The sequence below is a fragment of the Pseudonaja textilis genome, chromosome 15 (assembly GCF_049901715.1).
Source record: "Pseudonaja textilis isolate UNSWEBS1 chromosome 15, rPseTex1.2, whole genome shotgun sequence".
Taxonomy (NCBI): Eukaryota; Metazoa; Chordata; class Lepidosauria; order Squamata; family Elapidae; genus Pseudonaja; species Pseudonaja textilis.
In genome coordinates, this window is record NC_142004.1 from 9737808 (window position 1) to 9763380 (window position 25573).

The 25573-nt window shown below is 43.4% G+C and overlaps 1 protein-coding gene across 4 annotated transcripts in view; it reads right to left on the reverse strand.

Annotated features, from left to right (window-relative positions):
* Nucleotides 1-25573, reverse strand: part of GLT1D1 (glycosyltransferase 1 domain containing 1) — a 37477-nt gene that overhangs the window by 9154 nt on the left and 2750 nt on the right. For 2 of the 4 annotated variants that reach the window (XM_026716226.2, XM_087913467.1), the window contains exons 2-10: nucleotides 24840-24988; nucleotides 21703-21808; nucleotides 19952-20003; nucleotides 15710-15746; nucleotides 14475-14531; nucleotides 8545-8640; nucleotides 7135-7184; nucleotides 5038-5081; nucleotides 1428-1548 (exon numbers count right to left, since the gene is read on the reverse strand). In XM_026716226.2, coding sequence (XP_026572011.1) covers nucleotides 1428-1548; nucleotides 5038-5081; nucleotides 7135-7184; nucleotides 8545-8640; nucleotides 14475-14531; nucleotides 15710-15746; nucleotides 19952-20003; nucleotides 21703-21808; nucleotides 24840-24988 — 712 coding nt within the window. The remainder of the gene's footprint in view (nucleotides 1-1427; nucleotides 1549-5037; nucleotides 5082-7134; nucleotides 7185-8544; nucleotides 8641-14474; nucleotides 14532-15709; nucleotides 15747-19951; nucleotides 20004-21702; nucleotides 21809-24839; nucleotides 24989-25573) is intronic. The other 2 variants (XM_087913466.1, XM_087913468.1) reach the window with 1 other exon arrangement.

Consider the following 25573-nt stretch of genomic DNA (forward strand, 5'->3'; position numbering starts at 1 on the left):
TAAATCGGCAAAGGAAAATTGGCCTCTCTTGCTTGTAATTGCCAGACTAAATCAGAACTGACTTTTAATAATAGGGTTGATTTAAACAGTACACAATGGGCTTCATTCGGGGGGTTTTATTAGACAGCAAAAGTTTCAGTTGTGTTTTCCCCTCTGCAGTCTCTCTCTCTCTCCCTCTCCCTCTTTCTCTCTCTCCTACTTTCTCTCTCTCTCCTTTCTCTCCCTCTTTCTCTCTCTTCTCTCCTCTTTCTCTCTCCCTTTCTTTCTCTCTCCTTCTCTTTCTCTCTCTTCTCTCCCTCCTCTTTCTCTTTCTCTCACTCCTTTTCTCTCTCCTTTATCTCTTCTCTCCCTCTCTCTTACTTTCTCTCTCTTTTTCTCTCATTCCCTCTTTCTCTCTCCCCTTCGTTCTCTCCCTCTTTCTCTCTCTTCTCTCCCTCTCCTTCTCTCTCTCTCCTTTTTTGCCCTCTCTTTCTTTCTCTCTCTCCTTCTCTTTCTCACTCCTTTTTTTCCTTCTCTCTCTCTTTCTCTCTCTTGCTCCCTCTTCCCCTCTCCCTGTGTGTGTGTGTGTGTGTCTGTCTGTTTGTATTCTGGATCTCCATGAAGATCCAAGTCAATGGGCCAAACAGGGGAATGCAAACTCAACATCGCTGGTCAATTTCACAAAACAGTTCAAACAGCTTTGTCTGTTTGACCAAAAAGAGAGAGAGAGAGAGAGAGAGAGAGAGAGAGAGAACGAGAGCTTTGTCTGTTTGAAGAGCAACAAAGATGACAAAAGATTTGGAGGCTAAACCGTGCAATGAATGTTTGAAGGAGCAGGGTATATCTAGCCTAACGGAGAGAAAGTTTAGGAGGTGACTTAATAGCAGTCTTCCAATATTTGAAGGGCTGCCACTTCAGTCAGCTATTTAGCTGTTTCACAGTTCAAAGGAAGAGGAGACCAATAAAAGAAAGGGGATCAACCTGCCACAAAGAAGAGTGCGGGTCAACTTATTCTCCAAAGCACCCGAAGGCAAGACAAGGAGCAATAGAGGGAAACCACTCAAGGAAAGAAGCAACCTGGAATGAAGGAGATACTTCCCGACGGCGAGAATAATTCATCAGTGGAACGACTTTGCCTCCAGAAGTAGGTATAAGGTTGGAGGTGGGATTAGAAGACCTCCAAGGTCCCTTCCAACTCATAGTAGTCTATCTCTTGACAGCTTTAAGACTTGTGGACTTCAAGTCCCAGAATTCCTCCTCCAAGTCATGTTAGCTCAGGAATTCTGGGAGTTGGAATCCACAAGTCTTAAACTTGCCAAGTTTGAAGACCCTTGGTCTACGTTCTACATCTTTTAAGAGTTAAGGAACATCAACAGAAGGACGACACGGATTTCCAAGGTTTCCAAGCCCAACACAGTTCTCCCCACCTGGAAGTAAGGAAAAATTACCTCTAAAATTGCAGCTGACATCCCTTCGGATATGGAACTGTTAACGACGGCAAAAGAGTTTTTCATAATGGCGTGAAGATCTTCCTGGGGAACTTCTGACAATAAGTGGACCCCATCTGCCCTATGGAGTAAATTCAGCGTGTTAATCATCTTCCAATGGATGGCCAGTAGAGGCAGTCTTCCTCTAACTAGCAGTGTGATGATCCTGGGCAGGGCACAGAGGCAGCACAGGTAGCTAGCAGTTCCAACCGCCCCTTTATTGCTCCAAAGTCCCGTCCCCCCCAAATTCTCCCACGTTTCTGGCAAGTCCCAGAGCCAAGGGATGACATGGAAGGATTTACACTCCTTGCAGAAAAGCTGGTCATTTGCATCCTTTTAGAGGGTCACTGAGGCCACTTGGAGGTTTGTCTGTGTCCTCAGGGTCACCCGAGTAGTGCAAATGGGTGTGGAGCCTTCTTGGAATGGCTGAAAAGACTGTGTTGTAGACAGGTGGTAGATGATGTCAGATCCCTCCGACAGAGATAAACCTCCAAGTGGCCTCAGCGACCCTCTAAAAGGGATGCAAATGACCAGCTGTCTGCAAGGAGTATAAATCCTTCCATTCCCCACCATCCAGTCAGAGCTGAAGAAGCTCCTTGGATGAGAAGTGAAATGTCCTCAAAAGAAAAAGAAAAAACCAAGGAAGTCTAGTTGTCTCTTGAAGAAAAGGCACCTTTCGGACAACCATGACCTGGGTGGCTGAGAATCTCCATAGAAGATCAGCATCTTGGGGGATTTTTGGGGGGCGGGGGAATTTGCCAATTCTCCCATGATTTTTTGTGTCCATTGTTGTTGTTTTTTAAATCTGTGATTTATGGAACGTCCACCATAAATTTTCCCTAAGCTGCTAACTTTCTTTCTTTCTTTTAACCGAGTCCTGCAGTTCTCCATTTCTTAGATGTTTGTCCTTAGAACAGGTCAACTGTGATTGCATTTATTTTAATTATTTATCCACCCTATATATATATATATATATATATATATATATATATATATATATATATATATATATTGTCCTTTTGGTAAGCTGTCTCCTGGAGAGATTCTAGCAGGCATGTTCCGAAGCATGACATGGAATTTAGACCGTTCCCCCTGAGGCTGGGCCACCAGGACCCTCACCAAATGTCAAGCGCTGAAAGCGCAGAGTCAACCTATTTCAACCAGAGAAAGCTAAGCCAGGGTGTTATTGATTTCTCGGGGGAAACTAAGAACAGGAGATGTAAAGAGCAACTGGTCTCGTGCCAAGGCAGTCTCACCTAGCCTGCCATCTTCCAGAACAGGGCTTGCCAACCGTTTGGACCTCAGGGACCACCAACCTCATCATTTTAAATCCAGTGGACAACTAATATGAATTTTGACTGACCGTGGCTTGCTGAGGGTGGGAGAGAGAGAAATCGGATCTAACCTCAGAGGGCTAGCGGTGATGTTCTCTCTCTCTCTCTCTCTCTCTCTCTCTCTCTCTCTCACACACACACACACACACACACACACACACCCTCCAAGGCAGCCACATACCTAACCTGCTTTTTAGCTCCGTTCTCAGAGGGAGAGAGAGAGAGAGAGAGAGAGACTTTTGGCTTCATGCAAGGGAAACAGCAGAAGCAGCAGAAGTCTTTCTTTCTCGCCTCCAAACTCTGCCAGAAAGGAGTCTTTGCCAGCCTCTTGGAGCAGGAGGCCTTGCAGGAGTCCCAAGACTCCTTTCTGGCAGAATTGGGTGAGAGAAAGAAAGACTTTTGCTGCTTTCCTTGCATGCAGCCAAAAGCAGAAGAAGAAAGAAGTGGAAAGAAGCAGCCCGCTGGCCACGCCAGGCGTGTGAGGCACGTGAGGCAAGTTTCCCCCCCTCCGCCCCCTTCCTCCCTCCCCTCACTACCTCGTGTTGTTTGCAATGCAAGCGATGCAAGCACCACCTGGATGAATTGCTTTGGGGGTGACATTTCTCTGTGGAGCACCAAAATTTTCTCACAGACCACCAGTGGTCCCCAGCCCACTGGTTGGCAACCACTGGTCTAGAAGGTATGTTGCAATTCCCAATTCCTGGAGACAGGAGGAATATTACATTTTAATCAGGCTTCCTTTCTCTGCCCAACTCTGCAAGAGGTTAAAAGGCTGTTCTTTCCGACTCTGTCTTCTTCATAACCCCAATGAGCAGGCTAGCAACCATGGCATCCCCACGATGGGACTTCTTGGGCAGAAGGCGTGTTTCCCCTTCAGGTGTGATTTCTTCAGGGCTGGTAAGTTTTCCGTTGCTTCAGAGCCAGAAAGGTTGATCCTACCTGATGCACAGGACGCCACAAGGCCACTATCAAGCCCAAAATTGACATATACATAGACATTTTATTTAGCCTTATTATATATTCCTTTTTTTTTCTTTCTCTCTGACACAACCCAAAATTACGCCACGTACTTTGCCACTTTGATGCTTTCCTAAATGAAAGGAATTGTTTTGGAAGATGGACTTTGTTCTTTTTCTTTTTAAATGGATTTCCTCACTTGGAAACCTGACAGCCACTCTCTCAAACTCCAAGAACCTGGGCAGCCAAAGTGTTTTTGGGTTGCTCAAAATTTCAGTGGCAGCTGAAACCATAGTAAGCCACCCAGAATTGTTTTGGATAGGGAGATGGGTGGTGAAGGAGGGAAGGAAGGAAGGAAGGAAGGAAGGAAGGAAGGAAGGAAGGAAGGAAGGAAGGAAGGAAGGAAGGAAGGAAGGAAGGAAGGAAGGAAGGAAGGAGAAAGATGGGAGGGAGGAAGAGAAGGAAGGAGATGAGAGGAAGGGAAGAGAGGAGAGGCAGAAAGAAAGGGAGAGGGAGAGGAAGGAGAGATGGGTTGGAAAAAAGGAAGGAAAATGGGAATGTGGGAGGGAGAGAGGCAGGGAGGAGGGTGGGTGGGAGGGAAGGAAGGGGAGAGGAGAGGAGGGAAAAAGAAGGGGAGGGAAAGGAAGGAGATGGGGGGAGGGAGGAGAGATGGGTTGGAAAAAAGGAAGGAAGGAAAATGGGAGGGAGAGAGGGAGGGAGGGAAGAGAGGAGAGGGAGAAAGAAAGGAAGAGGGAAGAGAGGGAGGGAGGAAGAAAGGAGATGGGTTGGAAAAAGGAAGGAAAATGGGAAGATGGGAGGGAGGAGGGAGGAGGGTGGGATGGAAGGAAGGGAAGGAGGGTGGGATGGAAGGAAGGGGAGAGGAGAAGAGAGGAAGGGGAAAGAAAGGGAGACGGAAATGAAGGAGAGGAGAGGGAGGGAGAGAGGGAGAGGGAAGAAGGGAGGAAAAGGAAGGAAGGAAGGGTAGGGGAGGAAGGAAGGAAGGAAGGAAGGAAGGAAGGAAGGAAGGAAGGAAGGGAGGTAGGGAGGTAGGGAGGGAGGAAGGAAGGAAGGAAGGAAGGAAGGAAGGAAGGAAGGAAGGAAGGAAGGAAGGAAGGCTCATAGCATGAAGATTCCTGAGGCCCTCAAGGTTGTGCTTCCAAACCTCTGGAGGAGAGTAGATTAGAGTAGGTGGGTGTAGGAAATTCAGGAAAATAAACAGAGGTTTCCTTCGGGAGAGGGAAAAAATTAAATAATCTCCTTATCATATTAGAGCAACCTACTTGTTCACCTTCTCCTCGACTTCTTTTGCAAAGGTTGGATCAGCCTACAGCAGAAACAGAGAGAGAGAGAAAAGACGGGAACGCACAAATTGATTGCACACCAGGAAAACAAGCTCCAGATTGTGAAAATAAAATAACTGGAGTTGGAAGAAGTCGTTTGCTCAGGGTAGGATGCCAAAACGAAGCATTAAAAAAGAAAGAAAGCAAATATCTACCGTGCCAACATTCACATCAGAGGAATTAGTCCAATGCTCTAATTTGAGGACTAAAACTTTGCTCTTTTATTCGTTTCTCCTGATAAAAACTCCCCCGATAAAAACTTCCTCCTCCTTCCCACCTGCCCCTGACAAGCAGAGCTCTGCTCCGAAAGAGAGAGAATTTGAGGGGTTTTTTTCGGATGTGTAACATCCCGGCAGCTCCCTCTGGCACTTTCAACAACTCATTTGGGAGGAATCTTGACGCAAATAAAATTTGACAAGCGGACTGCCTGAAGTCTCAACTAAGCAGGGAGGCATCGGAAGCCAGGAAAAAAAAAGGGGGGAGAAAAAAATAAAATAAAAATAAAATACATGTTTTGATTATGTATCTTTCCACCATCTCCTCTTCCACACCAGTTCGCTTTCAAATCTTGCAGTGAACCGGAGTGGAAAGGAAGAAATTAATAGGTGGAAAATACCCGCTGTAGCCAAACGGAAAGAGGTAAGAAAAGGGGTTCGACGTTGACATGAAAGGAGTTTTATCAAAACAACGTAATAAAAGAGGAATGATATGCCCTACTTGGGGCATCTTAGAGAACCAGTCTGGTCTAGCTGTTAAGGTGCTGGCTTAGAAACCAAGAGACTGGGAGTTCTAGTCCCGTCTTGTCAGTGTATTCGTGAACTGGAACACAGCATGGTAACAAGTTCAGCCAATGAATAGGCATACCAACTAAGTCAGCCAATGAGGACTGTTTGGAAACTGAAACTAGAATTAGCCTAGGCTAGAAACTGAAACTAAAAGTAGCCCAGGCGTGGTTCCATATTAAGCTCTGCAACTCTGCGGCTATGTTGAGCTCTGAGTTTGTCTATTGAGATGAAACGGCTTCTCTCGTCTTGCTTGCTTGCTGATCTATTGAGGATGAAACTTAACTTGCTTGCTTGCTGAAGACTGGAGCTCTGCTCTGAACTTGCAACATGTTTCTGTCTGAGTTTGCTCCATGTTGGAGAAATCTACAACTGGTTTGTAAGATCTACTTAGGTTTATAAAGATGTTAAACGAAGCATCAGCCATCTGTGGTTATTTTCTGGCGCTGAATTATCGCTGCAAAACTCTTAACTCAAACGTCTTAGGCATGAAAGTCAGTTGGGTGACTCTGGGCCAATCACCAGGAGATGGTGAGTTCTAATCCCGCCTTAGGCACAAAAGCTGATTGAGTGACTTTGGGCCAATCACCAGGAGATGGAGAGTCCTAGTCCCGCCTTAAGCACAAAAGCTGATTGAGTGACTTTGGGCCAATCACCAGGAGATGGTGATTTCTAGTCCCGCCTTAGGCACAAAAGCTGATTGAGTGACTTTGGGCCAATCACCAGGAGATGGTGAGTTCTAGTCCTGCCTTAGGCACAAAAGCTGATTGAGTGACTTTGGGCCAATCACCAGGAGATGGTGAGTTCTAGTCCTGCCTTAGGCACGAAAGCTGATTGAGTGACTTTAGGCCAATCACCAGGAGATGGTGATTTCTAGTCCCGCCTTAGGCACAAAAGCTGATTGAGTGACTTTGGACCAATCACCAGGGGATGGTGAGTCCTAGTCCCGCCTTAGGCATGAAAGCCAAGTGGCTGGCCTTGGGCCAGTCTCTCTTAGCGTAGCCACCCCATATCACAGGGTTGTTGTTGGGAAAATAAGAGGAGGAACTTGTGCTGGATATGTTTGCTGCCTTGAGAAATGTGTAAAAATGATAAAAGTGGGATACGACTAAATAAAAATAAATATAAATGTTATGCAAAGGATTGGCTCTCTGGAAAAAGCTGGATGCTGGGAAAGACGGCAGGAAAGAGAAGGAATGGACAGCGTGGAGGATGGAGCTCATCATAGCAGTGATGGGACATGGAGAGAACTTACAGCAGGTCCAACAATGATCAGGTGTACCCTGGAGTCTTCCCGATGCCACTCTGTCAAATGAACAGGAGAGAACGCTAAGTTAGACCAGAGCCAGTTCTGACCGGTTCTGGAGAACCGGTAGCAGAAATTTTGAGTAGTTTGGAGAACTCGCTAATCTCCCCTCTGACAGGCCCCTCCCCCATCTCTTCTCTGCCTCCCATTGAATCCCAGCTGATCGGCTGGCTCTCCTTTGGTTGCCCTGCACAGGAGTATGGAACTGGAAAGCAGGTTAGTGGGGTGGGGAGGGAAGGGGGATTTGGCAGTATATCCTTCCCCTGCCACGCCCACCAAGCCATGCCCACAGAACCACTAGCAAAAAATTTTTGAATCCCACCACTTAAGACTAAAATTAATGTGAGATTAAAGCATGAATAACGTGGACTAAACAATAACTGGGGGGCGGGGGGGGCTTGATGGTGCCGGGTGAAGCAGTTGCAAGTTGTTATTTTAGTCCAGTCGAGATGAGGAGAAGCAGGAGATGTCTACAGAAACACTGGACCCAAATGGTGAACGATTGTGTTCCCAAGAAGGAACATTTTTTGAACATTTCAACCAGCCGTCGGTTATCTCTTAGCTTCCCCCAGCACCCCAAATTCGAGCAATTCCTCAACTAAATCTCCCCTGACCAACCAGTTAAGAGTTATACCTACTTTGATTTGCTACACCAACATAAGATCAATCTAAGAGCCTCGAAGAGCCCTGTTTGGTGTCTTAAGTGTTTGGGGTCCAGAGTCACTTGCTTAAGATGGACAACTCCAGGAACTGAATAAACGAAAGAATGAATCTGGAGAATTCCGATTTGTCTGGCGAGCAAATGGACCATACAACCAATGATATTAATTTTAATTGAATGTGATCCATTAAAGAGTTAGGCCAATGATGAGGGTTGGTGCCCCGTCATCTCCTTGAGCTGTCCCTTCAACACAATGTTCACTCTGTCTTATATAAAATCATTCATTAACCAAGAATCCTGTGTATTCTCGGTCCTCAAAGAAAAGTGGCTCAATTAATTTTTTTAAAATCAATCGATTAAATTTATTTTGCTGCCCGGTTCACTGATACAGCAACTCTGAGAGGCTCTTAGTTCCATAGCACCAAGTGGAGTTGTAAAAATGGTAAATTCACCTCCCCAAGCGTTCTTATGAAACACACACACACACACACACACACAAATTAGAAAAATTTAGAAGTTAGAAAACTGAAACTCTGGTCAGATGGACACAACAGCCGTATCCATCAGGTTCCAGGCCTCCCTGCCTCCTCAAATTATGCCTCCCAGTCATCCAAAAAGACGGGCATTTTGGGGTGATGGGGTGTCATCCATCCATGCCAAATGTAAATGTAAAAGAAGTTGGATGGGAAAATGTTGACCTGAAAAAACATCCAGTAGATAAAGTGGATCTTTGACTCTCCTTACTCCACAGATCAACAGGAAGATGTATAGAGACTGGCCGTCCTGTGCAATCCCTGTCGAGAAAGGATGAATAAAACTTTTTTTAAATTTCAAAGGATTAGAAGCTCTTGGAAAATTAAGAAGGCCAAGAACCCGTCCAATCAACACTCCAACCACCTGAGAATTTGCAAGTTGTGGATTCCAACCCGACACCCTTCCCTCTTATTAGGAGCCGTGGTGGCTCGATGGTTAGAATGCAGTATTGCAGGCTAATTCTGCCGGCTGCCAGCAGTTCAATTTTAATAGGCTCAAGGTTGACCCAGTCTTCCATCCTTCTGAAGTCGGTAAAATGAGGATCCGCACTGAGGAAAAGAGACTGACTCTATAAACTGCTTAGAGAGGGCTGCAAAGTACTGTGAAGCAGTATATATGTCTAAGTGCTATTGCTCTTCCTTTCCTTTCCTTTCCTTTCCTTTCCTTTCCTTTCCTTTCCTTTCCTTTCCTTTCCTTTCCCTTCCTTCCTTCCTTCCTTCCTTCCTTCCTTCCTTCCTTTCCTTTCCTTTCCTTTCCTTTCCTTTCCTTTCCTTCCTTCCTTTCATCCATCCATGTTGGTGCAGTGATTAGAATGCAGTATTGCAGGCTAATTCTATCCACTGCCAAGAGTTCAATTCTCACCGGCTCCAGGTTGACTCAGCCTTCCATCCTTCCGAGTTGGGTAAAATGAGGACTAAGATTGTTGGGGGCAAGAGGCTGACTCTGTAAACCACTTACAGAGGGCTGTAAAAAGCACCGTGAAGCAATATATATAAGGCTAAGTGCTATTGCTAAGTGCTATTAATCAACTGAAATTCGCTTTTTTACGTTTGCTCTCTCTTTCCATTGCTTTTCAAAACCATCTTTGGCTAGAATCCGAGGGCTGGAAGAAGACAACATTGGAGGTCTTCTAGTCCAACCCAGGGCAGGAGCCCTTAGACCATTCACATCCTGGAGAACTGGTCCATCTTGGAAAAAAGGCTACGGACCTCCAGGTGATGGTTGTCTCAAACGGGCTTTTTCAAGAGGCAACTGGTTTTTCTGGCTTTATTCCTTGAAAACATTTCACACCTTGGAAAAGTGGGGCGGGGGAGCTTTTTGGATGAGAAGCAGAACTTTTTCAAGGAAAAAAAAACCCCAAAAAAGTCCATAGCTTTCTTAGTCTATGACTTGGTCTCAGTCATCCAGGTCATGGTTGTCCCCAAAGTGCTTTTTCAAAGAGACTCAACGAGGCTTGGAGAGTCCCAACAGAAGCCAAGAAATTTTGCCACCTTTCCGGAGGAAGCAAAAGTGTTTTAAAAAGCTAGGAGGAGGTTGATGCTTCCTCAAGATTGGAATGAGAAGAACAGAAATGGGTGTTGGGATTCCGGCAGCGACCCCCATTTCAATCACGAGTCCTTACCCGGATTTTCAAATTTTAAAGATGATTTATTAGGAGTAAACATACTGGTGCTGCCTGGGTGTAGCTGAGGACTCTGAGACCCGTCATTCATTGTCACCCTTGACCCTGGTTTTCTCTCCACCCCTCTGGGTGTATCGTAATTCACATTCTCCAACGGGACACATCCATAGCCCAGAGTCATCAATCATACTCTCCAGTTAGAATTTTGCAGGCAGAAACTTCGGCCACCTAGTTACTATCTTTGAAAACATTTGTGGAATGCAGTTTCGATTTTGCAAGCTGCTGCACTGCTGCCCCCTTCTCCCCTTTTCTGTTGCCAACTCTAAAAAGACCAGAGAAATATTTTATGAGTTGACGTTGGGTTTTAACAGCTAAATGCAGGAATGGGATTTTTTTTTTTTAGTCTCCTTCCTACAGAAGAATGGTGGCATCGGCGAGGGCAGAAGGACCAGCTCAGATTAACCAGTTGAACCTGCCTCAAAGTCTAACCTGTCACCAGAATTTCTGCTGTACAGGGAGTCCTCGATTTACAACTGGTTCACTCAGCGACCATTTGGAGTTATGACCCACCTGGAAAAAGGGGGTTTATAAACCCAGATCTGAACTTCCAGCAGTCCCTCCTCCCTTCCCTCCTCCCCACAGTCATGTGACCGCACTTATGGTACTCCATACAACCACACTTATGTCGATCTGGAGATTTCCCACGGTCACGTGAGTGAATTTGCCAAAAGGTTTTGCTAAAACTTTTCAATTACTTCCAGTTTACTGCTCCCATACTCATCAATGGCTTCGCACTTTCAACCACTGTGCTCGCTTAAGGACGGAAACCAGAGGTGGTATTCAGCTGATTCTGACCAGTTCTGGAGAACCGGTAGTGGGAATTTGGAGTAGTTCAGAGAACTGGTCAATAGCACCTCTGACTGGCCCCGCCAACCCCATCTGTTCTCTGCCTCCCATTGAGTCCCAGCTAAACACCTGGGTCTTCTTTGGTTGCCCTGCACAGGAGAATGGAGCTGGAAAGCAGGTTAGTGGGATGGGGAGGGAATGGGGATTTTGCAGTATCCTTCCCCTGCCACGCCCGCCAAACCACTCCCACCAAACTACGTCCACAGAACCGGTAGTAAAATTTTTTGAATCCCACCACTGTGACACTGACAGGCACATTTGCTTTATGACCGTTGCATTCACTTAATGACCACCACAAACAAAAAAAGGTCTTCAATCCATTGTCGATCATGCGTTGTGACCTGTTAACAATTTACAACCGTAGCAGCCAGGCTTAATACAGTTGTAATTTGAGGACTACAGAACACCTGAAGGTTACCAAAATAAGGCTGGCAAGTTCCAGCTTTAGGGATGTCTCCATCCAGACTACAAGTAATTCAGGGGATATTTTTTAATTTTTGCAAAAAGAACTGAACTGGAAAAGATACGACCATCCTGTCTGTTTTTATCCCCTCTCTCTCTTTCTCTCTCTCTCTCTCTCTCCCTGCAGTGACCTTTTAAATAAGAAAAAAAAGGAAAAATGGAAAAGCTTCAGTCGTAGTTTCCCCTGTCCACCACTTCATTTTTTTAAAAAAAAAACCTCTGCAACCCCTTTCAAGATTGGTATAAAACAAGGGGGCTGATCAGTAACCTAAAACCAGTGCCAATGCCATCTGATTATCTGTCCTAAATATCACTGGGGGCAGAGCAGAGTCCAGGTTTGTAATATTGCTTTTATTAAAACCCAATCCGGAGAGAGAGAGAGAGAAAGAGGAGAGAGATAGAGGGAGAGAGGAGAGAGAAAGAGGAGAGAAGGAGAAAGAGGAAGAGGAGAAAGAGGAGAGAAAGAAAAAGAGGGCGAGAGAGAGGGAAAAATAAAGGAGAGAGGGAGGGAAAGAGGAGGGGGAGAGAGAGGGAGAGAGGAGAGAAGAGAAAGGAGAAAGAAAAAAGAGAAATAGGACAGAGAAGAGAGAAAGGAGAGACGAGAGAGAGAGAGAAGAGAAGGAGAGAGAAAAGGAGAAAGAGGAGAGAGAGAGGGAGAGAGAAAGAGGAGAGAAGGAGAAAGAGGAGGAGGAGAAAGAGGAGAGAAAGAAAAAGAGGGCGAGAGAAAGAAAAATAAAGGAGAGAGGGAGGGAAAGAGGAGGGGGAGAGAGAGGGAGAGAGGAGAGAGAGAGAGAAAAGAGAAACAGAAGGAGAGAGGAGAAAGAAAGAGGGGGGAGAGAAAAATAAAAATAAAGGAGAGAGGGAGAGAGATGGAGAGAGGAGAGAAGAGAAAGAAAAAAGAGAAATAGAGAAGAGAGAGAAAGGAGAGATGAGAGAGAGAGAGAGAGAGGAGAAGGAGAGAGAGAAAGGAGAGAGGGAGAGGAGAGAAAGAGAAAGAGGAGAGAAAGAGATTTGATATATATAAACGGTTCCGTTTTTCTGTAGAATTTGCAACTGCCTCATTAAGCGTCAGTGGGAACCAGGCGACGCTAGAAAGCAGCAGACGTCAGAAGACGAGCGATAGAAAACGTGAAAAGGGGGAAAAAAAGCAAGAAAAAAAACCCCAGTCCAAATAGCTCAATTACCCAAAAAGGAGCTGAAAAAGAAAAGAAAGGTTGGGGGAGGAAAAAAAACAAAACAAAACGAGATTCATAATCAAAATATCCTTAGTGCTCCATAAAGCACGGAGCCATTCTGCTCGATAGTAAAGAAGCCAAAATTACCCTTAATGCAATTTTAATATTCCACGGAGGTCTAAACCATTTCCAATTTTAACCTATGTTCTTCTTCCAATTTTAACCCTCTTCTTCTTTTTCTTCTTCTTCTATAGAGGTAACTTGTTCGCTGTATTCACAGCAGCGAAAAGCTGCATTTAAAAAACAACAATGAGGAATTCTTTGCAGCGGGCTGACCTTTTCTTATTTTTATTTTTTTTTTACTTTGTCGTCCTTCACAAACGCACAGCAACACAACGCAACCTGTGAGTATTTTAAAAAAGCTGCTCTGGTCCCCCCCCCACCCCTTCCTGTCTCTTGAAAGTATTCTCGGCAAGTACAGGCGCTCCTTGACTTACGACCGCCAGGGAGGCCCAACATTTCTGCTGCTAAAGGGAGACGTCTGTTAAGTGACATTTGCCCCATTTTATGATCTGTCTTGCGCCCGTTGTTAAGCGATTCCATGCAGAGCTGAAGTTGCTAACCCAGTCGTTAAGCGAATCTCTCCCTCTCTTTCACACACAAACACACACACACTTGATTTTGCCTGTCAGAAGGTCACAAAAATGGAATCTCGCGAACCCCAGGATGCTGCCAATCGTCATAACTAGGAGTCCCGTCGGTATTTCGATCACGTCGGGGGTTGGGATTCAAATTCTTTAAGAACTGGTTCTGTGGGCGTGGTTAGGTGGGCGTGGTCATGTGGCTGGGTGGGCATGGCTTCTTTTTTGGCAGCCCCTTTTGCCTCCTGGGCCTCCGGGGATCCTGGCACAGCTGATCATCGGAACAGCTGATTGTCGGTAGGGGGAAAAAAACCAAATACTTTAAGGAGTGACTGGGCAAGGAAGAACACAGTCAGCGATGTCGGGCATGCACCTCGATGTGGCGCATGTGCGATAAGGACTGACTGGGCAAGGAGGGGAGGGGCGGGCAGAAACGGGCGGGGCCAGCCAGGGGCGCGATTTTCCGGTTCTCTGAACTGCATAGAATCATAACAACCGGTTCTATAAAACCGGTCCAAACCGGTAGAATTCCCACCCCTGGATCATGGGGGGGCGGGGGGGGAGGGAGGCCTGACAATGGTCGTAAGTGTGAAGAACGGTCACTAGACGAACTGTTGTAAGTCGAGGACAGCAGGGATAGGTGAACTTAGGGGAATCGATTCGAAGTGTTTTGCGTCTTCCCAAGGCGACAGGGTGAGGTAGAATCTTCGACGACAATTTCCCATCAGCCTGGCAGGGGAGGCCGGGAGCCGCAGCCGATTGACAGATCATGTTGTAGTGATGTTGGAGACCTTTTATCGGATTCCTCTTGATTACCGATTAACAGAGTTGGAAGGGACCTTGTAGGTCATCTAGTCCAACCCCCTGCCCAAGCAGGAGACCCTACACCATTTCTGGCAGTCCAGCCTCTTCTTGAAAGCCTCCGGGGATGAAGCTCCCACAATTACCATTATGGTTTCCTGGGCATTTTTTCTTCTCTTCTCTTTCCTTTCCTACTCCTTTCTTCTCCTTCCTCGTTTATTCCTTTTCCTTTCCTTTTCCCATCCATTTAGCACCTCCCCTCTTCCTTCCCTCCCCTTTCCACCTTTCCCTTTTCTTCCCTTCCCTCTCATCCCATCCTCTTTTCCTTCCCTTCCCTTCTCTTCCCTTCTCTCCTCTCCATTCCTTTCCCCTTTCTCCCTCTCCTTCTCTCTTCCTTTCCCAGTTCTCCAAAAAAGAAAGACATTTGTTCTCAGAAAGACTTTTTACTAAAAAATTCTGGGACATTTTATGCTTGTATGCATGTTTACCTGCCCTCTGCAGAAATTCGGCCCAGTTATGCCGCCTGTTTGGAAGGCTCACGATCCCTAGAAATGAGACGGGTCATGCATTCAATTTCCCTCCCAAAAGCAAGCCAGGGCAAGCTTCTCAGCAGGATGTTTTCATTCAGTCTATCTTTTTTTTAATCGAAACATTTAAACAAGAAGATAAATATGAAGACAAACTAATAGAAAGTAAGGAGACGGGGGAGACTAAAGAAAAATAAATCAAATGGGTGTGCCAAACCTTTCAACAAGAGAATAAGAACCAAGACAAAGTAATATAAGAGAAAGAAAAGAAAATGAAAGAACGCAAAGAAAAAGCCAAAAGTACAAGCGAAAAAGGAAGGAAGGAAGGAAGGAAGGAAGGAAGGAAGGAAGGAAGGAAAGAAAGAAAGAAAGAAAGAAAGAAAGAAAGAAAGAAAGAAAGAAAGAAAGAAAGAAAGAAAGAAAGAAAGAAAGGAAGGAAGGAAGGGAGAAAGGGAGGAAGGGGAAGGAATAGGAAAAAAGAATGGAGGAATAGAAGAAGGGAGGATGGAAAGAAGAAAAAAGAAAGAAGAGGAAGGAATAGGAAAAAAGAAAGTGAATCGATGGATTGATGGAAGGAAGGAAGGAAGGAAGGAAGGAAGGAAGGGAGGAAGGAAGGAAGGAAGGAAGGAAGGAAGAAGAAAGGAAGAAGAAAGAAAGAAAGAAAGAAAGAAAGAAAGAAAGAAAGAAAGAAAGGAAGGAAGGAAGGAAGGAAGGAAGGAAGGAAGGAAGGAAGGAAGGAAGGAAGGAAGGAAGGAAGGAAGGAAGGAAGGAAGGGGAAGGAATGGAGGGATGGAAGGAGGGAGGATGGAAAGAAGAAAAAAGAAAGAAGAGGAAGGAAGAGGAAAAAAGAAAGTGAATCGATGGATCGATGGAAGGAAGGAGGGAGGGAGGGATGGAAAAAAGAAAGAAAGTGGCTTCTAATATTCTTCACAGCTGTTAAAAGTACAAATATATTTTAACCTCTCTCCAAAATTACATCGTATTACTCTTCTTTCTCTGATCTGTCTTACCTAATCCTCAAAACCAGAGATCGCAAGTTCATTTTCTTCTTGTTTTTATGCAAAAAACCCAAACAAACACCAAACAAACCATAAGAGGCTTCAAGGGACAGCAGGTGGTTGGTTCTCATTTGGAAGAAAGACAGAAATAGGAACTAGTTTGCCAGGGGCAAAAAGAGGATTTTGGAAAATACTTACCTTGAGCTTGGACACAGATGTTGTTCTTGATTTGAGGCTTTGCAAATTAATAATAAAAACAAAAACAAATCCAAAAAAAACACAGGGGAAAGCAGGTTAATCACTATAATCAAAGGGGCAAGGCAATCTTTTGCAAAACAGTTCAAATTTCAGAGATTTGCTCTTCAAAATGTACGCAAAGAGAGGTAAACAAAAATAAATAAATGAGATTCTTGTCTCTGCAAGGAGCATCCTGGTTGCTGCCCTCAATTCATCCTTGACCCCCCCAGTCACTCCTCTTAAAAAGGAAGGTCTGTATCATCTATATAAAGCCCCTCCATTTCGGCAGGTGGAAAATAATTAGACACAAGTAGACCACTCTCCCACTTGACTGTTTCCTAGCAGGATTTGACTGTTGATTGTACCCTTTGACTATCATTAAGTGTTGTACGTTATGATTCTTGATTCTTGACGAATGTACCTTTTCTTTTGTGTATGCTGAGAGTATTTACACCAAGACAAATTCCTTGTGTGTCCAATCACACTTGGCCAATAAAGTATTCTATTCTATTCTATTCTATTCTATTCTATTCTATTCTATTCTATTCTATTCTATTCTATTCTATTCTATTCTATTCTATTCTATTCTATATTCTATTCTACTCTACTCTACTCTAATCTCTATTCTACTCTAATCTCTATTCTACTCTACTCTAATCTCTATTCTATTCTACTCTACTCTACTCTACTCTTCTCTAATTTCTATTCTATTCTATTCTATTCTATTCTATTCCATTCCATTCCATTCCCTATTCTATTCTATTCTACTCTATTCCATTCCATTCCATTCCATTCCATTCCATTCCATTCCATTCCATTCTACTCTACTCTACTCTATTCTATTCTATTCTATTCTATTCTATTCTATTCTACTCTACTCTACTCTACTCTACTCTACTCTACTCTACTCTACTCTACTCTACTCTACTCTACTCTACTCTACTCTACTCCACTCCACTCCACTCCACTCCACTCCATTCCATTCCATTCCATTCCATTCTATTCTATTCTATTCTATTCTATTCTATATAACTAAACAAATAAACCTCCAAGCTGTCTATTCTAATTCTAATTCTATTTGATTCTATTTGATTCCCATAAAGAAACTTCCATTGGGGACAGAAGCCATGGGTGGAAACTAATCAAGGAGAGAAGCAACCTAGAACTAAGGAGAAATTTCCTAACACTGAGGACAATCCATCATGATATTGATGTCAATCATGATGGTCGTATTCCAGTATTTGAGGGGCTGCCACAAAGAAGAGGTGAGTCGACTTATTTTCTAAAGCACCAGAAGGCAAGAAACAACGGATGGAAACGGATCCAGGAGAGAAGCAACCTGGAATTCAGGAGAACCATCATAACAGTGAGGACAATGAATCAGTGGAACAGCTTGCCACTAGAAATAGTGGCTGCTCCATCACTGGTGGTTTTTAAGAAGAGACTGGACAGCCGCTGGTCTGACATGGTATAGATTCTCCTGCCTGAGCAGGGGGCTGGACTGGAAGACCTCCAAGGTTCTTTCCAGCTCTATTCTATTCTAAGTAGCACACGACCATCAGATGCTCCAATGGTCCTAAAGTGTGAAAAATGTCACAAAATGAATGGCTGCAAGTTGAGAACTGTTTTTCTTTTCATTTGGGGCTTTGACCCTATGCAGGCCATTCAGAAATATATTCAAGGAAAGGAAGGAATAAATAAAGATCTCAATGCTGGCTTTAAAAACTGGGCAGTCTAAGGACACAGCCAAGAAGATGAAGCTGCCTAGATATCTGGTAAAAATTACCCCTATAAAAAAAAAATCTTTTCGGGTGACATCAGAAGCTAATCAGAGCTGGCAGCCCTCAATCAGCCTCAATCAATATTTGTGGTAAGCGGCAATCAATTCCTGTAACTTGATGCAATTATCAGGATTTTTGCAAAGCAGATTTTTAAGAGAGAGAGGAGAGAGAGAGAGACAGGCAGACAAGAGAGAGAAAGAGGGGGGGAGAGAGAAAGAGAGAAAGAAAAAGAGAAAGAATGAGAGAAAAAAGAGGAGAGACAAGAGAGAGAGGAGAAAAAGAGAAAGCTAGAGAATGAGAGAGAATTAGAGAGAGAGAATGAGAGAGAGAGGAGAGAGAAAAGAGAGAGACAGAGAGGAGAGAGGAGAGAAAAAAAGAGAACGAGAGAGAGAATTAGAATGAGAGAAAGAGAAGCAAGAGAGGAGAGAGAGAAGAAAGAGGAGAGAGAGAGAGAAAGAGAATGAGAGAGAAAGAGAGAGAGAAGAGAGGAGAGAAAGAAGAAAGAAAGGAGAGAGAAAGAAGAGAGAGAGAAGAGAGTCATTCTCCAGCACTATTTTTCTACCTTTTATTAGACTTGTTTGTCTTCCTGGGCCACCGAGAAACCCCCACTGTCATCGTTATGGTGGTTAAAAAAAAAATCAAAAGAAAGAAAAAAGAAAACCAGAACAGTTAATGAAAGCCACGGTTCAGAGAGATGGAGGGGGAAAAAGACGGTTGCCCACAAAAGAGGCTTAATTTATTTTCAAGGCAGAGAATCATAGCAGTAGAGGGCACTTATCTAGAGTAGTTCTTTTTGAAGGTATCAAAACAAATTAAAGCCCTGTCTGTGATTGCTATCAAATACTGTATTTACACAAAAAGCCATTCTCCTCCAAGTCTCCAGCATGCTGAACCAAATCTGTCTTTTTGTTAGGCCCGCAAAATAACCGCTTTCAAGCCAGACACGAGCCTAAATTAGCTCCCCCAGCCTCAAGCCTTGTCTTTCTAGCTTCAGTCAGGTTGCAAATCCCGTTCCCCAATGGCTCTTAACCTTGGTTTGCCAAATGCACAGGTAAGCCCCAAAGTTAGCAGTCTTCTTGCACCCACCCGGTTTTAAAAAGCGTACTTCGGAATTGCAGACAATTGCGGCATCTGAACTCTGCAAGGTTGGGATGCTGATTTGTGTGGGCCGAGGGGAGGTACACCATTGAGTGTGTGTGTGTGTGTGTGTGTGTACAGATGCGAACACAGAAATGAATAAAATGAGGTTTGCAGAAAGTTGAATTGGACCAAGGTTTGCCAAGGGGAGAAAGGTGAAAGGCTGAAGGAGGAGGAGTAAAAAGTTCTAAAGTTCATGTGCTGATGGAGAAAAAGAAAAAGAGGAAAAGGAAGAGATACCTCTAATTAACAATGATGATGATGATGATGATGAACAGAACTGGAAGGGACCTAAAGAACTGGCATTTGAGACTTCATGTTATGAACAAATGACAGGATTCGAGAACCAAGAAACACGTAGTTTTTTCTGAGTGGTTTCCTTTATGTTCCTCGCCTTCAGACAGAATCTTGCCAGACTAAAGAAATTATTCCCATCGTTAAAGATATGATCAACAGATTAACAGAGTGGGAAGGGACCTTGTAGGTCATCTAGTGCAACCACTCCCCCCCTACCCAAGCAGGACACCCTGCCTACACCATTTCTGACAGATGGCAGTCCAGTCTCTTCTTGAAAGTCTCAAGTGATGAAGCTCCCACAACTTCCGAAGGCAACTTCTGTTCCATCCGTTGATTGTTCTCACTGTCAGAAAATTCCTCCTTATTTCTAGGTTGAATCTCTCTTTGATCAGTTTTCCATCCGTTATTCCTCATCTGGCCTTCAGGTGCTTTAGAAAATAGCTTGACCCCCTTCCTCCTCTCTGGGGCAGCCCCTCAAATATTGGAAGACTGCTCTCCTGTCTCCCCTGGTCCTTCTCTTCCCTAGACTAGCCAGGCCCAGTTCCTGCAACCGTTCATCGTAGGTTTTAGTCTCCAGTCCCCTAATCATCCTGGTTGCTCTTCTCTGCACTCTTTCTAGAGTCTCAACATCTTTTTTATAATGTGGTGACCAAAACTGGATGCAGGATTCTAGGTGTGATCTTCCTGAGGCTTTATAGAGTGGTGTTAGTACCTCCCTTGATCAAGAAGAGGACAAGATGTAGCTTCAAAGCTGATCAATTTCTGTCTTTTCACATGAATGTCAAATGTGTTTTTACCACTGAAGGTCCAGGAAGTGGAGGAGGAGGAGGATTGGTATGACATAAGCCAGGTGTGCAAAATCCTTGCAGAACTTCAAGCTCGAAACCAAAAAGGTTCAACAGCAAGGGGAATTAAATTAAATTAAATTAAAATTTAAAAAAGAGAAAGAGACAAAATAAAAACTTCATGCATCCCCAGCCTCACCTACCCAATACATTGCAGCTGCTTCTTTCATGGCTTCGGTGAAGGACACAGCAAACCTAGAGACATGGAGAAGAAAATACCGCTGAACACGATGGACTTTTTTTTAGTATAGGTTTTATTTTTATTCATAAACATTTTGAATAGAGTGTATTGTCAGGGCATATCATTTACAAAAAAAACAAAGGAAAAACAAACAGAAGTATCAACATATATACTGATAATACTAATACTACTAGTAATAATAATAATAGTGTAACAACATAGTTTTAACTAAGTTTCCCTTTGTATTAGTTTATTTATACTTCTGTTAACTATATCAACATGTTTATAATTATCAACCCTCTTTGTATTTAATTCATACATAGCAATGATCTTTCTTTGCCTAATTTCTACCTCTTATCTCTAAGCACTCGTAAAATCTGTTCCATGTTAAGTAATATTCTGTGTCTTCTTCATCCTTTATTTTTACTGTCAATCTATCCATCTCTGCACAGTCTAGTATTTTCTGAATTACATCCTCATCTGAAGAGGGGTTTACATGATGGACTTTTTGATAGACTCAAAAGCACAATCCAATTTAAGATCTTTCTGTTCACAGCAAAAGGGACTCTTTTTAGCAGTCCAGAGAGGTTCCCCAAATTCTGTTAGGGTTATGGTTAGGGTTAGGGTTTGCCTTTGACAAAACAGGCTCTGTATCTTAGGATTCCACCACCCAAGTGTCCATAGTTGAGATCTTTCCAAGATGAAGCCTTGAAGAAGGCTTGACTTATAGAATAGAATAGAATTCCTTATTGGCCAAGTGTGATAGGATACACAAGGAATTTGTCTTTGGTGCAAATGCTCTCAGTGTACATAAAAGAAAAGATACATTCGTCAAGAGTCAAGAATCATCAGGCACAACACTTAATAATAGTCGTAGGGTACAAATAAGCAATCAAATCATACTAGGAAACAGTCAATAAAAATCGTTAGGATACAAGCCACAAAGTTACAGTCATACAGTCACAAGTGGGAGGGGAGGGGTGATAAGGAGTGATGAGAAGATTAATAGTAATAGTAGTGCAGATTTTGTAAATAGTTGGACAGCGTTGAGGGAATAAATAAAATAAAATACATTCATCAAGAATCATCAAGATACAACACTTAGCGATAGTCATAGGTTACTAATAGGCAAACAAATCATACCAGGGAACAAATAAAACAATATAAATTGTAAAGATACAAGCAACACGGTTATAATTATAAGTTGGAAGACATAGGTAATAGGAAGGATGAGAAGAATAATAGTAATACAGTCTTACTAAATAGTTGGACAGTGTTATTCTATAGATCCTCTGCTCCAGCCTAAGGAAGGTCCAAACTAGGGATCTCCAAACTTGGCAACTTTAAGACTTGTGAACTTCAACTCCCAGAATTCCTCAGCCTGCTGGCTGAGGAATTCCGGGAATTGAAGTTCACAAGTCTTAAAGTTGCCAAGTTTGGAGACCTCTGGTCCAAACTATGGAGATTTTTAATCATCCCAGTCATGGTTAACCCCAAAGGTGCTTTTCCAAAAAGGCCACTGGATTTTCTTGGTTTCGCTTCTCATCTAAGAACTGAAGAAACTTGAGGAGCAAAATGCTTTCAATGAAAACACCAAGAAAATCCAGTGGCCTTTTGAAAAAAAAAAAAAACAACTTTGGGATAAAGGTCCAAATAGATTTTGATTGATTCACGATAGGATAATAAGGAGGAGTAAGAGGAACATTTCTTTACCTGGCTTCATCCAACACCTTCTCCATAACTTGGGCCTTCTCCTCATTTTTGACATCTTCATTAACATCTGTGCCTCCAAAGATAATCCCAAAAGGAACGGGGCTTCCTGAAAAAAATGGAGAATTTCAACAGTTCTTCAATAGTTAATCCAGTGGCCCAGATGGTGCCACTTGGTCCACCAAACTTAACTCTGGGATAAATGTTGGCTGACACCTTTCCAAAGAGACTAAAACACACGAAGAATGTTTGCAGGAAATGGGCATGTCTAGCTTAATGAAAAGAAGGATTAGAGGTGACATGATGGCAGTCTTCCAGGATTTGAGGGGCTGCCCCAAAGAAGAGGGAGTCAAGCTCTTCTCCAAAGCACCAGAAGGGAAGGGAAGAAAAAAATGGATGGAAACAAATCTAGGAGAGAAGCAACTTGGAATTAAGGAGAAACTTCTTAACAGTGAGGACAATCAACCAGTGGAACTACTTGCCTCCAGAAACTGAGGGTGCTCCATCACTGGAGGTTTTTAAGAAGAGACTAGACAGACACCTATCTGAGTTGGTATCTCCTGCTTGAGCAGGGGGCTGGGCTAGAAGACCTCTAAGGTCCCTTCCAGATTCTATGCTATTTCTTTCCTATTGTATTCCTTATTCTATTCTATTCTATTCTATTCTATTCTATTCTATTCTATTCTATTCTATTCTATTCTATTCCTTATTCTATCCTATTCTATCCTATCCTATCCTATCCTATCCTTTCCTATTCTATTCCTTATTCTATTATATTCCTTATTCTATTCTATTCTATTCCTTATTCTATCCTATTCTATCCTATCCTATTCTATTCTATTCTATTCCTTATTCTATTCTAATTCTATTCCTTATTCTATTCTATTCTATTCTATTCTATTCTATTCTATTCTATTCTATTCTATTCTATTCTATTCTGTTCTATATTCTGTTCTGTTCTCCTGTTTGAGCTAGACTAGAAGATCTCCAAGATCCCTTCCAACTTTATTCCGATTGATTGGTCTCCTCTTTGAAGTAGGGCATGCGTTGAAGCACTCCAAAGTCCACCACCCCCTCCCCATTGGAAGGTGCTTGCAAATCCAGGTAGTCAATTTACCACCATTTGTTTAGCAACTGTTCCAAGTCATCATGACATAAAAAAAAGCGACTCGCAAGTGGTCCTCGCACTTACAACCATTGCAGCATCCCCATGGACATGCAAGCACAATTAAAAATCGCAACCGGTACGGATTTATGACCCTTGCAAATGGGGTTCGTGTAATCCTTGTTTGTGACCTTCCCAGCCGGCTTCCAACAAGCAAAAATCAATGGAAGGAACCCACTAACAACTGCATGATTCACTTAACAACTGCAGATTTGCTTAGCAACCTTCCCCCCCCCAAAGGTCATAAAATCAGCAGTGACAATTCCAGCCACAACGTATAGTCGTAATATGAGGAGCACCTCTGCTTTCTATCATTGCACCTCTGGGTTTTGATTTTTTTGCAAGGACGGCTCTCCGCTTGCTTTCTTCTTCCACGCGTCGTCCTCGTTTAACAGCCATCATTCATTGAGGTCATTAAGCAAAATAATCACTGAGTGAAACACTGACCGTGTCAACTCATAAAACATTTCTCTGTTTTTTTTTTAGAGTTGCCAACAGAAAGGGAGCAGTGCAGCAGCTTGCAAAACCGAAAGTGCATTCCATAAATATTTTTTTTAAAGATAGTAACTAGGTGACCGAAATTTCTGCCGGGCAAATATCTAACTGGAGAGCATGATTGATGACTCTTGGCTATGGATGTGTCCCATCGGAGAATATAAATTATGATACACCCAGGGGGCAGGGGAAACCCAGGGTCAAGGGTGACAATGAATGATGTGTCTCAGAGTCGGCTACACCCAGGCAGGGCCAGCATGTTAACTCTCAATAAATCCTTTTTAAGTTTTAGAAGTTTGGCTTGAGACTCATGATTTAAACGGGGGTCAGGGCCAGAGCCCTGACAGGCTGGGCTCACAAGCCTGTTTCCTCTTTCCTTTGTTTAACAGACCTACAAAGGTTATCAGTGCAAGGACAGATTGCCAAGTTAGTTTCTCCTCCCCATTGTGGCCGCAAACAGTCACTAAGCAAGGCTGTCACAAAATATGAGGACCGCCCATATTAACCCTCTGCCCTGGTGTTCCTTTTGGGGCGGGCGGGGGAAGGAAAAGAGGCTTTTAGCAGTGTTAAGTGCTCTTTTCAAACAGAAATTTGAGACCAGCCATCTCTCAGATTGTCTTTGGCCAAATGGGAGCCACCTATCTTCTCCAACCTGTTCCCACCATGCCAGCCTTGTGGTTACAAAGAAGAGCCATTTGCATTGTGTCTTTTCAAATCAAGCACCCCTCTGCTGTCAACAGGGATGCTCAAAAGCAGTGGTGCTAACAAAAACTATAAACCTCCTTTAAAAATAAAACACAGCCATTAGACGAGTGGAAGGGGAGGGGAGAAAACAATTAACTGGGCAGTTTTACACCCCATTAAGCTAACAAACAGGAGCTGTGATGGCAGCTAATTAGGGAACAAGGCTGCTTTTAAATTCTAGGTAGAATGAGTTCACTTGTTAAAAAGGAATCAGGTAAACTGTCAAGAACTGGCAGAGGAATCCGTGACCTATTTTACCAGCTGTTCTCCAGTGTCTGCTTTGCTGGAGAGGTTGGTTAGATGCTCCAACATCTCTGGATATCAACCATTGAGGAAGGGGAAAAAATGCAGGCAGACAAGGAAAGCAATAAGTCACTGATGTTGAAATGCCAATGCAAAGCATCTTTTGGAGAGGAGCAATCAACAGATGGCTTCTGTTGAATCCTGGACTTATTCTCGTGTTAAAATGGAGATTTCAAGTCATAGGAAAAAAAAAATGGGGCCCAAGAACAGATCCACAGTGCAAAACATCTACATAACCAGTAGAGGGTAGCAGAGAGAGATACAGAAAAACTAGGTCTTTGCCTCCACCTAGGGGTTATGCATATCATTGCAGCCCAGTTATAACAGACTTATCAAAGCTATTGCAGACATTTTAGAAGAGCAATTTATTAGGCTTTTGTCAAAAAACAAACAACACTGGTTCCCCTTTTGAAACCAAGAGCCCTTATCTTACCTTGAAGAAGCCTTCCAGCTTTAAAGAGATGGATGCCCAGAGCTGCCTCCAATTTCTCTGAAGAGATGAGATTTGCAATTGCCAATGGGGACTCATAATCAGAGGTGTCCTTCAAGATACACAAATGCCCAGCAGCTTGTAAATGATCTCTTTGGAAAACAGGAGCAGATGGAATAATGTTTTAAAAAGCAGGATATTAGCATTAATTTCTGCGAGGGAAATAAGGCCATGAAGTTCTACTTCAGGTAGCGTTCCACTTACAACCAAAATTGGGAACAAATTTCCACTTTAACACGAATCAGAAATTTTTTTCTTTCCATTGTACCAATAACCATGATTTACATTCCTATTCAGATGAATAGGCTTGCAAATTGCCAATGACTTGAAACTAATTTCCTAATGAGACTCAGGAGAGATATTAGCAGCAAAAGGGAAATATATTTAGTTATATAGATCTCTCTTTCCCTCTCTCCCTCCCTATAGATAGATAGACAGATAGACAGACAGACAGACACACATATACTCTCTATACACATGCATGCACGAACACACACAGACACACACAAAGAACGATGCCTTTGAGATTTCCAGAAATTGCACCAAACATTTTCCTTCCAGCATGGATTGTAATTGACCAATGGAACTAAAATGTACAATGAACGGCTGCAGGAACTGGGCCTGGCTAGTCTAGGGAAGAGAAGGACCAAGGGAGACAGGAGAGCAGCCTTCCAATA